The sequence below is a fragment of the Saimiri boliviensis genome, chromosome 14 (genome assembly GCF_048565385.1).
Source record: "Saimiri boliviensis isolate mSaiBol1 chromosome 14, mSaiBol1.pri, whole genome shotgun sequence".
Classification (NCBI taxonomy): Eukaryota; Metazoa; Chordata; class Mammalia; order Primates; family Cebidae; genus Saimiri; species Saimiri boliviensis.
The window spans coordinates 64,319,850-64,337,321 of record NC_133462.1 but is presented as its reverse complement, the minus strand read 5'-3'; the positions used below and the strand labels follow the sequence as shown (position 1 = coordinate 64,337,321).

Sequence of the window (17,472 nt, the reverse complement as noted above, 5' to 3'; positions counted from 1 at the left end):
GAAAGTCACAAATAGGTAGAAATTAATACATTCCTAAATAACTAATGGGTCAAAGGAAAAATCACATAGGAAATTAGAAAGTATTTTGAGCCAGGTATGGTGTACACCTGTAATGGTGGTGTACACCTGTAATCCCAGCACTCTGGGAAACAAGTGGATGGACCGCTTGAGCTCAGAAGTTCAAGACCAGCCTGGGCAACACAGTGAATCTCCATCTCTGCTAAAACTACAAAAATTAGCGGGTATAGTGGCACACATCTCTAGTCGCAGCTACTTAGGAGCCTGAGGTGGGAGGATGGCTTGAGCCCAGCAGGCAGAGGTTGCAGTGAGCCAAGATCACACCACTGCACTCCAGCCTGAGTGACAGAACCAGACCCCATCTCAAAAAAAAAGAAAAGAAAAACATAATATATCAACATTTGTGGGTTCAAAGACATATATAAGGCCAACAAACATATGAAAAAATGCTCATCATCACTGGTCATTAGAGAAATGCAAATCAAAACTATATTGAGATACCATCTCACACTAGTTAGAATGGTGATCATTAAAAAATCTGCAGACAACAGATGCTGGAGAGGATGTGGAGAAATAGCAACACTTTTACTCTGTTGGTGGGAATATAAATTAGTTCAACCATTGTGGAAGACAGTGTGGCAATTCCTCAAGGACCTAGAAATAGAAATTCCATTTGACCCAGCAATCCCATTACTAGGTATATATCCAAAGGATTATAAATCATTCTATTATAAGGACACATGCACACATATGTTCATATGCAGCACTGTTTACAATAGCACAGACTTGGAACCAACCCAAATGCCCATCGATGATAGAATGGACAGGGAAATGTGGCACATATACACCATGGAATACTATGCAACCATAAAAAACGAGTTCATGTCCTCTGTAGGGACATGAATGAACCTGGAAACCATCATTCTCAGCAAACTGACACAAGAACAGAAAATCAAACACTGCATGTTCTCACTCATAGGCAGGTGCTGAACAATGAGAATACATGGACACAGGAAGGGGAGCATCACATACTGAGGTCTGTGGGGGGACCAAGGGAGGGGCAATGGGGGGTAGGGAGCTGGGGAGGGATAACATGGGAAGAAATACCAGATATAGGTGATGGGGATGGAGGCAGCAAACCACATTGCCATCTATGTACCTATGCGATGATCCTGCATGTTCTTTACATGTACCCCAGAACCTACTATGCAATAAAATATATATATATTTTAAAAAAAAATTATGGGTTCAAGCAAAAAATTCTAAGTAGAACTGTTCGTAACAGCTCTATTCACAATAGCCATAAGGTGGAAATAATTTAAATGTCCATCAACTGATAAGTGGTAAACAAATGTGATATATCCATACAATGGAATAATTCATCCAAAAAGGGAGTAAGTACTGATACAGGCTACATTTATGAACCTTGAAAACATGCTAACTAAAAGAACCCAGAAACAAAGGCCCACATATTATATAATTTCATTTATATGAAGTATCCAGAATAAGCAAATCCAGAGACAGAAAGCAGACTGGTAGTTGTCAGGGGCTGTAAAGAGAGGGGAACAGGGAGTGAGTGATAATGCCAATGGGGTTTCCATTTGGGATGATAAAAAAGTTCTAGAAATAAAGAGTGGTGATAGGTTGTACAGTATGGTGAATGTACTTTGTGCTACTGAATTGTACACTTTTAAATGATTTAAATGGTAAATACCTGTAAGTGTATTTTATTACAATGAAAAACCACTGAAAAACTGTATTTGCATGAAAGAAAATACTGTTAAGAAAATTGTAAAAGTCAAATATTTTACATAGACACTCAGAATCTAAATGAGAAAACCATGATTTCTGCAAGATAGCATAAATATAAAAATACTGCTAATACGTAATTATGTTCCATACTTGTATGTGAGGCCAAGAGGCCTCAAGTGTGGGTTCATCCTCTTCTGGATCAAAATCTGGATTATCACTTGGAGGAAGTGTACGGAAGATGTTAGCACTGATCTGTAAAGAAACAATAATTTTAAATATATGTTCTTTGTTGTATGTGTAATTGAATTCAATCATGCAAAATGAAATATTTTAAAGATTACTTTAAGAAAAAAGTTATAGCCGTAAGCTTAGTTCAAAATCTATAAACCTCTTCAAGATACAAAGAAGGCAGGTGTTTTTTTCTCTCTTTCCTCTATCCAGTAACTCTGACTTCCTCAGACCTAAGCTCCTAAAGATTACAGATTGCCTCTGGATTCATCTTCCTTAAATTAAAAATTGTTCTTTCCAAATTTTGCTTAAAAATAAAGAGGGGACCAGGCCGAAATGGGTCACACCTATAATCCCAGCACTTTGGGAGGCCAAGGCGGGCAGATCATATGAGCTCAGTAGTTCAAAACCAGCCTGGGCAACATGGGGTAACCCCATTCTACAAAAACACAAAAATTAGCTGGGCATGGTGGTGCACACCTGTGGTCCCAGCTACTGGGGAGGCTGAGGCAGGAGAATTGCTTGAGCCCAGGATGCAGGGGTTGCAGTGAGTAAGATCACACCACTGCACACCAGCCTGGGTGACAGAGCCAGACCCTGTCTCAAAAAAGAAAAGAAAAGAAAAGAAAAGAAAAGAAAAAAGACAAAGGGGGAATATAGAGGGAGGGAGTAAACGGAATTTGAGGGAGAAAGTTACTAATTCTACCTGTCTAATTTGATTCATTTCAACTTTCTACAATTCCTCCCATATTCTTACCTGGCCCATATTCTATACTTGCCTTATAACTCAGAGCTTGGTCAAATATATCCATTCTTTTTTTTTTGAGACGGAATTTCGCTCTTGTTACCCAGGCTGGAGTGCAATGGCACGATCTCGGCTCATCGCAACCTCCTCCTCCTGGATTCAGGCAATTCTCCTGCCTCAGCCTCCTGAGTAGCTGGGATTACAGGCATGTGCCACCATGCCCAGCTAATTTTTTTGTATTTTTAGTAGAGACGGGGTTTCACCGTGTTGATCAGAATGGTCTCGATCTCTTGACTTCATGATCCACCCGCCTCGGCCTCCCAAAGTGCTGGGATTACAGGCTTGAGTCACCGCGCCCGGCCAATATATCCATTCTTATACATACATACCATGCTAAGGGAGAGGTGGGCAAGGGTAGAATGCCTTCACTATTATTATAAACACAGTTTATAATACCTCTTGATGATTTAATTTACTGTATTTCATCTACTTTGAGACTTTTAAAAAACGTATTAACCTCCTTGAAATCAGGAGGTGCTTTGAGATTCTTCATTTTAGATCCAGTGAAATATTTTATAATTTCATGCTTTACATTATCTTAGTATTAAAGCAAATACGTATCCTTTTTCTCTAGCAAAGGATAGATTGTGAACCCAATCTACCATTTTTTTAAGAATAATGAACAGACTGATAGACCAAGTCGTTTAATAAACATTTAAGGCCAAACTACTAAGGGGCTGATCATCTGAGATAAACTATTCCAGAGGTAGAGGATAAGACAAGGAGTGTTCAATAGTGTAGGCAAATTCCCAACTATTCTTATGAAGTGGCATCTTTGCTATACAAATAACTGCTAATAGTCAATTACTATAACCATAAGACTTAATAAGTAATAACCTAAAATTTGATCAGCCAGAACTCAAAGCCAGTACTTGAGGGCAAAGCTAATTAACAGTTTGATGGACATTAATTTCACAAAGAGCAGCAGCAAGCCATCAATTAGAATTTGGAAAAAATCTCACAAGAGCATAGAATTTGTCCTCGAGATCTTATTTATTACTGTTGTCAGTAGTAAAAGAAAAAGTTACCCTTGTAGCCAACAATAAAATTAACTATATAACAAATATTTAGAAGGGCTTCAAGAGTCTAAATGGTAAGATGACTCAAGTCTTACTCACATATTAAGTACTCATAAATTTTTATAAAATCTATATATACCTACTATGTACCCACAAAAGTCAAAATAAAAAATTTTTAAAAGCAACAAACACACTCCTTGTTACCTGGGCAAAGAAATCAGATCCCAGAATTTATTAGTATATAGCAGATTTGACTCAAATATTTGAGACTTTAAATTATCTGTCAACAATTTTAGAGATTACTTCTCACAACTTTAAAAATTCCTGAATACAAGCCATTTGAAATCAGTAACCGTGGGAAACAATGCTTTTTCTCCCTGAACTTTAAAAATGATAAAGTAAAAACTCAAAGAAGTCCATCAATATTTATGTTATCAAACTATCACTTCCTTTTATTGTTTGTGGGAGTTTAAGAAGCCAATTTCATTTTGATTAATGTTCTCTCCATAGCTAATCTTTACATTTTTTTGAGGCTGGACATGGTGGCCCATGCCTGTAAACCCAGCACTTTGGGAGGCCAAGGCACTTCAGTACTTTTTGTAGAGATGGGGCCTTGCTATGCTGGCCAGGCTGATCTTGAACTCTTGGCCTCAAGTGATTCTCTCACCTCAGCCTCCCAAAGTGCTGGATTTACAAGCGTAAGTGAGCCACTGCCCTGGCCTACTTTCCTACTAACACATTTGGTTCTTTGCTGAGAACATATGTGGGCAAGGGAAATGAAGGCAACTGTACGTTATATTTGCTTTTACCTTCCATACCCTGATATGTTTAAATTACATACTCAGCGACTCTCTAATTTGTCCCACTGAATTTATTTATTTATTTAGAGACAAGGTCTTGCTTTGTCGACCCAGGCTCACTTCAGTCTTGAACTCTTGAGCTCAAGCAATCCTCTTACTTCAGCCTCCTGAGTAGCTGGGCCTAAAGGCTCATGCCACCATGCCTGGCCAATTTTTTTTTTTTCTTTTTAGGCATTTTTTGTAGAGATGGGGCCTTGCTATGCTGGCCAGGCTGATCTTGAACTCTTGGCCTCAAGTGATTCTCCCACCTCAGCCCCACAAAGTGCTGCGTTTACAAACATAAGCTAGCCACTGCACTAGCCTACATTTTTATATTTTGTTAGTATACAATACAAAAAAAACCCCACAAATACTAAGCAAAATCCTACTGTTTGATGGAAAATACGGTTGAATTACTAATAAACAGCAAGCATCCTGAACAACCTTACTTCAATAAAGTTGGCTGTAGTTTTTTTCACATCAAATAATCCATCTATTTATATTAACCTCTTACAGATCCTCAGTTTCAATTAAAGTGTTATACCTGACGCCCTTACCCACTGCTTAAATGTGAAGATCCCTAGTCTTTCACTGATCTTCTCTTTCCCCTTTAAAATTTCTCAGTAACGGCCAAGCATGATGGCTCATGCCTATAATCCCAGCACTTTGGGAGGCCGAGGCAGGTGGATCACAAGGTCAGGAGTTCAAGACCAGCCTGGCCAAGATGGTGAAACCCTGGCTCTACTAAAAATACAAAAATTAGCTGGCCGTGGTGGTGGCAGACTGTAATACCAGCTACTAGAGAGGCTGAGGCAGAGAACTGCTTGAACCCAGGAGGCAGAGGTTGTAGTGAGCTGAGATTGCGCCACTGTACTCCAGCATGGGCAACAGAGCAAGGCACTATCTCCAAAATAAATAAATAAATAAATAAATAAGTTCTCAGTAACTATTCACCTCCATGACATTAATCATCTACCAATCTGTATAACCTGGGCCTATATTTTTCTCGTAAGCTCTAGATCTGCAACATCCAATATGAGAGTCACCAGCCACTGTGTTTCTCAATTCCCAAACTTGTATAAGCAATGAATGAATAATCTTTCAAATGAACTATTTTTTTTTTTTGGTTTATTTCCATGTGATCTTTTTTTGCCCAATATACATTTTGTCTTCTATAAAATACCCCTACTGAATACTTGCGTGTGTGGCTGCATATGTGTCTGTACGTCATCAAAAATAATTATCTACAGATCACAGATACAGATCTCAGAGTTTAACTGTGTATGTATTCCTATAATTTCTTCATCTCATAAGAATCTGAATTTTAATCTTGGAGATAGGGGCTATCTTTATCTTTTAAAACAGAGATTGGAAATCCCAGGAACTATTTTTTAAAATTGTGGGGGATGTATTAATTATTGGACATTATTTAAAATCAGTTTCATTAATTCATAATTATACCTCAGATCTTAAATTTATATAAATCTGAGGAACATAAGTCTAGAGGCTTACCATTTTTACTATATCAGAATACGCTGATTCAACAATTACACCACGATTAGTTGAAACATACTCAACCAGTTCATTCAGTGTTGCTCTTTTAATTTCTTTGCTCTTCAAGTCTGAAACAGAGTCCATGAAATCAAACAGTACACAACACTGCTGCAACTTCTGACAGAAAAGCTCTTGTTGTTCATTTGAAGTGGCATCTATAAATAAAAATGAAGAAAAACTTAGAAATAACCTACTCAGAAGTTACTTTTATATATTTATTAATTCTGTAGAAGCTATTCACATATATAAAACTTCTTCCAGAAATCTAGTGAGAAATGTACCCATTTAACCCCATCATTCAGGGATTTATACTGGACTCCTCTCTCATTATTCACAATCAATCATCAAAAAAATTTTTTTAATAGATGTAGTCTTGCTATGTTGCCCAGGCTAGATTCAAACTCCTGGGCTCACGTGACCCTCCTGCCTCTGCCTCCAGAGTAGTGAAGGTCATGTGCCATCACGCCCAGCTAATCATTAAATGTTATTGATTCCGTCTGTTTAACATATGTGGAATCTATCCTTTTCTTGTCATTCCCATTGCCCATTTCAGACTCCCACCATGCCTCATCTGAAGTACAGCAATGATACTCTAATTGCTCCTCTTATCTGGTCCCATAACCACTATGACTCCTGACTTACCCTCCAAACAACTTCAAAATCTTGTTGAAATGAGAATTGGTGTCTTCAAGCTCCATGTTTTCCAATGATACCCCAATAATTAAAGTTCAAACTCCTCTGGACTGTACATAAAGTGCAGTTGTCTACTGTGAAGAGTCATCTCTCAACCCTTTCCAGCATGCCACTTTACACCATACTCTCTGCAGTTCCCTGAAGATTGCACAATGTTTCCTCTGTCAGGAATGCCCTTCTTTCCACATTCCAACCTGAAACACCCTGGGAACTCTACCTACTTACAAAGTTTCAGCATAAGTCCCTTCTTTTTTTTTTTTTTAATTTTTCATGTTTTTGAGACAAGGTCTTGCTCTGTCACCCAGGCTGGAATACACTTCTCAAAAGCTTTCCTTATGGTACCGAAGCTAAACTGGTTAGGTTATCCAGTCTTACCCTAATGTGTTTTTGGTGCATATCTCTATTACAGTATTTACTGTGCTATATGGCAATTACATTTTACATATTCAACACCCCTCAACTAAAAGCAGGAACCAACAGCCAGGCACAGTGGTTGACAACTGTAATCCCAGCACTTTGGGAAGCCAACGTGGGCGGGTCTCAAGAGTTCAAGACCAGCCTGGCCAACATGCCAAAACCCCATCTCTACCTAAAAATACAAAAATTAGCCGGGTGTGCTGTCACATGCCTATAATCCCAGCTACTCCGGAGGCTGAGGTAAGAAAATTGCTTGAACTCAGGAGGCAGAGGTTGCAGTGGGCCGAGATCGTACCACTGCACTTCAGCCTGAGCAACAGAGACAACATCTCAATCAATCAATGTAAGAACCAAGTTTTATTTATCTAATTATCTCTGTCTTTCTCTCTCTCTACCTCTCTTTCCCTTTCTAGTATCTAACACAATGCCTGGCACATAACAGGTACTCAAAAAATGAGCCAGTCTAGTGTTTCATGCCTGAAATCCCAGCACTTTGGGAGGCTGAGGCAGGCCTTACTTGAGGTCAGAAGTTTGAGGCCAGCCTGGCCAACACGATGAAACCCCCGTCTCTACTACCAATAGAAAAATGAGTTGGATGTGGTGGTGGGCGCCTGTAATCCCAGCTACTGGGAAGGCTGAGGCAGGAGAATCCCTGGAACACTGAGGGTGGGGGGATGCTAGCGCCACTGCACTCTAGCCTAGGCGACAGAGATTCAGTCTCAATTTAAAAAGTTTATTGTTTTATATTCTACATATTACAAAAATATGGATACATTGTATTGATTTGATTCTACTTCAGCACGCAGCCTCATCTTGTACTTTCATTTTATGGAGACGGCTTCTTTCCTTAAACCTCTTGAACCAATCTCTGCTAGCTTCAAACTTTTCTTCTGCAACTCCCTCACTTTTCTCAGGCTTCCAGAATTGAAGAGTGAGGGCCATGTTCTGGATTAGGCTTTGGTTTAAGGAAATGTTATGGCTGTTTTTTTTTTTTTTTTTTTTTTGAGACGGAGTTTCGCTCTTGTTGCCCAGGCTGGAGTGCAATGGCGCGATCTCGGCTCACCGCAACCTCCGGTTATGGCTGTTTAATCTTCTATCTAGACCACTCAAATGTTCTCCATATCAGCAATAAGGCTGTTTTGCTTCCCTGTCTTTCATGCTGTCACTGGAAAAGCACTTTTAATGTCCTTCAAGAGCTTTTCCTTTGCATTCACAACTTAGCTATTTGGTACAAGAGGCCTAGCTTTTGGCCAATCACAGCTTTCGACATGCCTTCCCCACTAAGCATAATCATTTCTAGCTTCTGATTTAAAGTGAGATGTGAGACTCTTTCTTTCAACACTTAGCAGCCATTGCAGAGTTATTTAATTGGTCTACTCTCAATGTTGTTGTGTCTCAGGGAATAGGGAAGCCCAAGGAGAGAGAGAAAGACCAGGAAGTGCCCAGTTGGTGAAGCTGTCAGAACACAACACCTATTGATTAAGTTTGACATCTTATATGGGTGTGGTTCATGGTGCCCCAAAACAATTACAGTAGTAATATTAAGGATCACTGATTGGAGACCACCATAACAGATATAATAATAATGAAAAGTTTGTAATATTGTGAGAATCTCCAAAATGTGACACTGAGACACAAACCGAACACACGCTATTGGAAAAATGGGACCAACAGACTTACTCAATGCAGGTTTGCCACAAACCTTCCATTTGTTTTAATAAAATAAAACCCACAATATCTGGGAAATGAAATAAAGTGAAGCACAGAACAATGAGATATACTTGTATGTATACTTCATATTTATATAAATCTAAAATATCAGAGAAATAATAAAATCTACATAGTTGAGTATATAGCCTGGCTTATTTGAATGACTCATTCAATATTAGCAAACTTTGTAAGAACTTTTTGAATTAAATTAGAATCTTTAGGAAAATGTTGCAAAGAAGTTTTACATTATATTCTTTAATGTCAATTTATGAAACTTACATAGAAAGATCATACAACTAGATTAAGAGGTCTTTAAGACAAGTTTGGGTGTTTTAACTCTGTATTACGTTTATCTGACTACAGAAATGTCATGGAAAATGAAACCTCATTCGCAACCACACAGGGATGTTAGTTCACCCTCAACGGAGAATAAATCCAGTTTCCCAAGAAGCATAGAGCTCATGATGAATTTTCAATGTCTGAGTCTATTCCTCTGCCTTACAAACTTTTAAAACCATATATAATATAAATATAAATTCCCCCAAGCTCATAAGACAGTAATAAATACCTATTAATTCAGGATGAGAAACTATTTCCCACATACTATATTAGAATATTCTAATTATGTGTTCCCATAGGAAGACTTATAAAACAAGCCAAATCATAAGCCTAATGATGCCTGGGGTATTCACTTTCTATTCTTAGTAACAAATTATCCTAAAATTCTGTGGCTTAAAAAAACTATTAGGCTGGGCGTGGTGGCTTACGCCTGTAATCCCAACACTTTGGAAGGCTGAGGCAGGAGAACTGCTTGAGCCCAGGAGTTGAAGACCAACTTGGGCAACACAGCAAGAACCTGTCTCTACAGAAAATTTAAAAATCAGCCAGACTTAGCCAGGCATGGTGGCTCATGCCTATAATCTCAGCACTTTGGGAGACTGAGGCGGGTGGATCACTTGAGGTCAGGAGTTTGAGATCAACCTGGCCAATATGGTGAAACTCCATCTCTACTAAAAATACAAAAAAAAAAAAAAAGAAAAAGAAAATTTAGCCAGACTTGGTGGCACATACCTGTAGTTCCAGCTACTTGGAGGCCGATGTGGGAGGACTGCCTGAGGCCAGCAGGCCGAGGCAACAGTGAGCTGTGATCATGCCACTGCACTCCAGCCTGGGCAAAAAAGCAAGAAACCATCTTAAAAAACAAAACAAAAAAATTACCTTTCTCAATTTCTTTGTGTCAGGGATTCAGAAAGGACTGAACAGGGATAGCTTATCTCTGCTCCATGATGTCTAAGGCCTCAGCTAAAGGACTAGAATGATAAGAGGATGGGATTTTGAGAAGGCTAAATCACTCATGTCTGGTAGTTGATGGCTTTCGACTGACAGACTAGCTGGGGCTACTACCAGAACTTCCAACATACAGTCTCTCCATGTGGTCTGAACTCCCTCATAATATGGCGACTGTGTTCCAAGGGCAAGAAATCTGAGAAGTCTAACAAAAAACAAGCAAGAATTATATTCTTATGAATACAATTATAAAACATTCTTGAAATGCATGAAAGAGATAAATAAATGGAGATATACTAAATTCGTGGATGAGAAGAATCAATGTTTTCCCCAATGAATCTACACAAGGAATGCAATTCAGGTTAAATTCTCAATAGAGTATTTTGGTAGAACCATTATAGTTATTCTTAAAAATGCATCTGGAAAAACAAAGTGCCCAGAATAGCCAAGATGATTTTTAAGATGCAGAAGGGAAGAGTCATCTTACCACATTTACTAATTAAAACCATATGGTGTTGTACAGGAATTCATAGACCACTGGGGAAAACAAATAAGGCATTTAAAAACATAGCAGTGTATACACACAAAAGGTTAGTATATAACAGAGTTGGGTTTTTTTTTAAGTTAGTAGGAAATATTTAAAATTCAATAAATTATTCCAACTATTCATATGAAAAAAAAATTAGATCCTTCCTTCACACACAAAAATTAGTTGCAAGAGAATTTTAAAAAACTAAATGTGGACAAAGAAACTGGTATACAGAAGGTACAAAAGAACACCGACAAATCATTAAGGAAAAAACCCAAAATCTATGGGAAAAAAAAATCACATGAAACATAAATGACCAATAATCATATGAAAAGATATTCAACCACACTGGTAAACAGAAAAATCTAAGTATGAATAAACAGTGTACATGAATTTATACATGAAATGTCATACATCACTTACCCAATGGGTACTGGGTAAGAAAACAAAAAGTGTGGGCAAGACTTCTTCCAGCAGACTAACCCTCCCTATGTACTTTTTAGTGTAAACTACTAAAAACTAAACAAAATACATAAAACAATTGTTTTCAGATGCTAGAAGACAGGTAATACAGGACTGTGATCCCTGTGTGAAGAAAAACAAAGCCCCACAACTGCACCAGCTCCCTATCTGCTAGGGTTCTCCAGACAGAGAAAGCACAAGAAAAAGAAACCCTAAAAGAATAAGCAGGGCTGGGCGCGGTGGCTCACGCCTGTAATCCCAGCACTTTGGGAGGCCGAGGCGGGTGGACCACGAGGTCAAGAGATCGAGACCATTCTGGTCAACATGGTGAAACCCCGTCTCTACTAAAACCACAAAAAAAAATTAGCTGGGCGTGGTGGCGCACACCTGTAATCCCAGCTACTCGCGAGGCTGAGGCAGGAGAATTGCTTGAACCCAAGAGGCAGAGGTTGCAGTGAGCCAAGATCACGCCATTGCACTCCAGCCTGGGTAACAAGAGCGAAACTCTGTCTCAAAAAAAAAAAAAAAAAAAAAAAAGAACAAGCAGATTTAATGAGCAAAATAAAGACTAGCGATCAGGGCTACTGAAGTGGCTAGAATTTGCCTAGAAAAGTACTAAAGAGAAGGCAACTATACAGACAAGGAACTTTCTATTTTCTTTATTTATATTGAAGTGATCATTTTTATTTTATTCTATTTATTTAACAGATCATTTTTTGAATGTAAAACCAGCCTTGCATTCCTGGCATAAATCCTACATGATCAAAATATTTCATTCTATTTATATATTTCTAAATTCAATTTGTTAAGATTTTATATACAATTTAAAAATGTATGTTCATAAGGGATATTGGTCTATAATTCCTTTTCTTGTAATTTCTTTGTTGGGGTTTTAAACTAGGATTTAGTCAAATAGATACATAATTATTCAGCTTTTTGTGTCTTCTTGTGTCAGTTTCAGAAAGTTGTTTATTTCAAGGAATTTTTCCATTTCCTCTTAGGTTTTCAGATGTATTGGCATGATTACCTACCTGAAAGCTATGAAGTCCCAGATAAGGCTAAGGTACTAATTACTACTACAAAAAAAGCTAAAATACTAGTCCAGTGGGAGATCAACTTCTGATAAGACAAGGAGAGAAGTTCCACAGACCTACTCACCAGGGAAACTGATAGAAATTATGTTTAAAACAGACATTTACAGTCTCTGAAATGGTCCTAAGGGCAAATAGCAAAAAACATCTACTAAGGAATAAGCTATGAAAATTCGGTTAGAAGCCGGGCGCGGTGGCTCAAGCCTGTAATCCCAGCACTTTGGGAGGCCGAGGCGGGTGGATCACGAGGTCAAGAGATCGAGACCATCCTGGTCAACATGGTGAAACCCTGTCTCTACTAAAAATACTAAAAATTAGCTGGGCATGGTGGCGTGTGCCTGTAATCCCAGCTACTCAGGAGGCTGAGGGAGGAGAATTGCCTGAACCCAGGAGGCGGAGGTTGCGGTGAGCCGAGATCGCACCATTGCACTCCAGCCTGGGCAACAAGAGCGAAACTCTGTCTCAAAAAAAAAAAAAAAAAAAAGAAAATTCGGTTAGAATAGCAAGAGCTAGTAGGACAGTCATGCATCACTTAACAATAGAAAAACATTCTGAGAATGCATCCTCAGGTAGTTTTATCATTGTGTGAGTATCATAAATATATTACAGAAACTTAGATGGTACAGCCTATTACACATCTAAGCTTTATGGTAGAGCCTACTGCTCCTAGGCTACAAACCTATAAGCATGCTACTGTACTAAATACCATAGGCAACTGTAACACAATGGTATTTGTGTATTCAAATATAGAAAGGTACAGTAAAAAAATACGGTATAACAGATTTTAAAATGGCACATTTGTATAGGACAATTAACATGAATAGAGCCTACAAGACTGGAAGTTGCTCTGGATGAGTCAGTGAGTAAGTGGTGAGTGAATGTGAAGGTCTAGGACATTACTGTACACTACTACGGACTTTATAAACTGTACACTTAGGCTACCCTAAATGTATTTAAAACATTTTCTTTCTCCAGTAATAACCTTAGCTTAGTGTAACTTTTTTTTTTCTTTTTGCCATGAGGTGTGTTTATTTTCATTATTCATACAAATTATTTCTATAATATTCTGGGGCAAACCAGAGAATCTGACAGTCCAATTGGGAGTCCCTTTAAAGACCCACAGACTGGTGGTATCGGCACAGAGTGCCCAGGTTCACAGTGCAGCTTGTGACTCGTGTCCATCTCGCAGGTGGCTCTTTCTCCGTATCAGAACTAGGGTCTCAAAGATGACAGAGGCAGGAAATCCTCCAGGCTCTTAGGAAATTTCTGCTTCTCCTGCTCAATGGTCTCTTTGGTCTGCAGGGTGTTCTCCTGAGTCTCCATTTTCTTCAGCTTGGCCTTATCGAAGTTGGCGATTTCCCCCATGTCTGGTTTGTCTTCTGCCATTTTCTTTTTTTTTTTTGAGACGGAGTCTCACTCTGTTGCCAGGCTGGAGTGCGGTGGCATGATCTCGGCTCACTGCAACCTCCGCCTCCCTAGGTCAAGCGATTCTCCTGCCTCAGCCTCCCGAGCAGCTGGGATTACAGGCATGTGCCACCACACCCAGCTAATTTTTGTATTTTATTTTTAGTGGAGACGGGGTTTCACCATGTTGGCCAGGATGGTCTTCATCTCCTGACCTGGTGATCCACCCACCTCGGCCTCCCAAAGTGCTGGAATTACAGGTGTGAGCCACTGCACCCATCCCCTTGTCTGCCATTTTCTTAAAATGATAGGTATAGTCTCCCCCTTCAAGCCCAGGCTCCTGATGCTCCCCCTACCGTAACTTTTTTACTTTATGTAAACTTTAAAATTTTAACTTTTTGACTCTTTTGCAATAACATAGCTTAAAACACATGTTGTACAGCTGTATAAAAATATTTTTTCTATCAGTATTCTACACGTTTTCTACTTTTCGGACTTTTTAACTTTTTAAACTTTTTTGTTAAAAACTAAGACACAAACACACATTAGCTAGGCCTACACAGGGTCAGGATCATCCACATCACTGTCTTTGTTATCTCCACATCTCCTTCTAGAATACCTCCTGAAGGATCTGCCTGAGGCTGTTTTACAGCTTTTTTTTTTAATAAGTAGTACACCATAAAATAAGAATAGTATAATAAATACATAAGCCAGTAACATTTATTATCAAGTATTACGTATTGCACATAATTGTATGTACTATACTTTTATATAACAGTACAATCGGTTTATTTACACTGGCATCACCATAAACACGTGAGTTATGTGCTATGAGCTAAAGCTACATCACTAGGGGACAGGAATTTTTCAGCTCCATTGTAGTATCATGGGACCACCATCCTATATACCACATCATGGACCAAAACATCATTATGCAGCACATGACTATTAACCAAGACAGCTCCTTCCCCCTTGGTTCAGCTAGAGAAACTCCACATCAAAGAGGTGCAGCCAAGAACACATGGATCCCTCCACATCTAGCTCCCAGACATCTTTAGGTAAGGAGTAGGACCCATCAGCATTTCTCATCCTTTCCACAGCTACTTATTGTTGCTGAGGATAAGTTCTAGACAAGTGCATCTGAAAGGCAGGCCTCCTTTCTTCTGCCCAACCTCCAAACATGCCACAGAGGCTCTGCCTTTTGTGCAGCACTGCTAAAATTACTGGGGCCTCAATTACCTTAGCTCTGGCCCATAAAGTATTGATTCCACTCTGGAAGAGGCAAGCCAAAAAGACCCTAGGCTACTGCTCCCACTTCCCCCAACTGCTCAGCTCCTAAAGCAGACTTTCAGAAAGAAGCATACCATTGTTCCTACCCCCAGCTCATAGCCCTGACTCAAGATTTTGCTTGGGGGGAGAAGTACCAAAACAACTGACTTCTTTACAACAGGGCATTTTTTAAAATGTTCATCCGTAAGGGTGCTCTTAAGAACAGTAGAGGTTTTGGTGAAAGATAATGGGGAGATCTGTAAATTCAATGAGGATACAGACTAAACTGTAGGCCAGTTATTGTTCAGGAGAGCCAAAAACAAAAACAAACAACAACAACAACAACAAACAGCAGCATGGAGGCCTCCTGTGGTTAGAACAAATATCACATACTGACCTTGGGAACTACGCCTTCAAAGGAGCCTGGATTTGATTGGATTAGTTTGTAGAACAATGTGTGCCCCAAAGCATTATTGAAAACAGTTGAGCAATCAGCTGAAAATCAATGGAATTTAACAACTGGGAGTACAGTCAGGAAAAGACAAAGAGAACCCTGCCCAAACCACTGTCATCCCAAGGTGCCTGGGCATTCTCAAAGCTGCACCTCTCTGAGGAAGAGGATCAGAGGCTTCTGACATACACACAGTACAGGGGGAAACTACACCTACTCATTTTGGGAGGCAGAGGCACGTGGATCACAAGGTCAGGAGATAGAGACCATCCTGGCCAACATGGTGAAACCCCATCTCTACTAGAAATACAAAAATTAGCCGGGCATGGTGGTATGCGCCTGTAGTCCCTGCTACAGTGGGCGCTGAGGCAAGAGAACAGCTTGAACCCTGGAGGCTAGGGTTGCAGTGAGCTGAGATTGTGCCACTGCACTCTAGGCTGGGCAACAGAGTGAGACGTGTCTCAAAAAAAAAAAAAAGGGAGGAGAGTGGGGGGCATGGTAGCATGTACCTGTAGGCTCAGTTACTTGAGATGCTGAGGCAATGAGGATCCCTCTGAGCCCAGGAGTTAGCCGCCACAGTGTACTATTATAGCATCTGTGAACAGCCACTGCACTGAAGCATGGGCAACATAGTGAGACCCTCATCTCTTAGAAAATAGAAGTTAAAACATTTTTGGGAAACTCACAAATATGTGGGAATTAAATGATTCTTAAATAACTAAAGGGTAAAAGAAGAAACCTCAAACAAAATTAAAAAAAAAAAAAAAACATGCTGAGACAAATGAAAATAAAGACATACCAAAACTTAAGTGTGTTCTGAGGGAAAGATATAGTTATAAATGTCTATATAGGAAAGAACAAAAGATCTTAAATCAATAACCTAATCGTTACAATTTTAAGTGACCCAATAACGGCTGAAACAATCCTGAAAAAGAAAAACAGACTAGGAAGAATTCACACTATCCCATTCCAAAACTTACTATATTAAACAAGTAATCAAGACAGTGTGGTACTGACATAAGAGCAGACATATAGATCAACGGGATAGAACTGAGAATCCAGAAATAAAACCATGTGCTAATTTTCAACAAAAGAGCCAAGACCATCTAATGGGGAAAGAAGTATTTTCAACAAATGGTGAGAAGATAAATGTGATAGCTGCATGCAAAAGAATGAATTTGAATCCTTACATCATACCCTATATAAAAATTAACTCAAAATTGCCAAAGACCTAAATGTAAAGGTTAAAATTACAAAATTCTTAGAAGAAAACATAGGAGTAAATCTTCATAGCCTCACATTTGGGAAACAATCCTTAGATATGACTCCAAAAGCATGAGTAACAAGAAAAAAGAAAATTTAGACTTAATCAAAATTTAAAACGTTTGTGCTTCAAAGGACACCACCAAGAAAGTGAAAAGACACAGGGACTAATATCAAGTATATATAAAGAATTCTTACAACTCAATGATAAAAAGACAAATAACAATTCAAAAGTGGGCAAAGGATCTAAAGGGCCATTTCTCCAAGATATACAAATGGCCAATAGGCATGTTAAAAGAGACATCAGTCATTAGGGAAATGCAAATTACAACCACAAGGAGATACTACTTCACATCCATTAGGATGGCTATAATCAAAAAGTCAAAATAACAAGTATTGGTAAGGATGTGGAGCGATGAAAACCCTCATATACCACAAGTGGGAGTGTAAAATAGTGCAGCCACTACGGAAAAAAGTGTGGCAGTTTCTCAAGTGACTAAGCCCAGAATTACCTTATGACTAAGCAGTTCCACTCCTACAGGTATACCCAAGAGAAATGAAAATGTATGTCCACAAACAAACTTGTATACAAATGTTCAAAGCATTATTCATAACTGAACAGTGGAAACAATCAAAATGTCTATCAAGTGAGGAATGGGTAAATAAAATGTGGTATAACCA

The 17,472-nt window shown here is 39.0% G+C and overlaps 1 protein-coding gene across 2 annotated transcripts in view; it reads right to left on the bottom strand.

The window, feature by feature from the left end:
- Positions 1-17,472, bottom strand: part of PPP2R5A (protein phosphatase 2 regulatory subunit B'alpha) — a 54,131-nt gene that overhangs the window by 19,247 nt on the left and 17,412 nt on the right. The window contains exons 2-4 of one of the 2 annotated variants that reach the window (XM_074385153.1): positions 10,107-10,203; positions 6,174-6,370; positions 1,921-2,022 (exon numbers count right to left, since the gene is read on the bottom strand). In XM_074385153.1, coding sequence (XP_074241254.1) covers positions 1,921-2,022; positions 6,174-6,299 — 228 coding nt within the window. In that variant the 5' untranslated portion in view covers positions 6,300-6,370; positions 10,107-10,203. The remainder of the gene's footprint in view (positions 1-1,920; positions 2,023-6,173; positions 6,371-10,106; positions 10,204-17,472) is intronic. The other variant, XM_003930371.4, reaches the window with a different exon arrangement.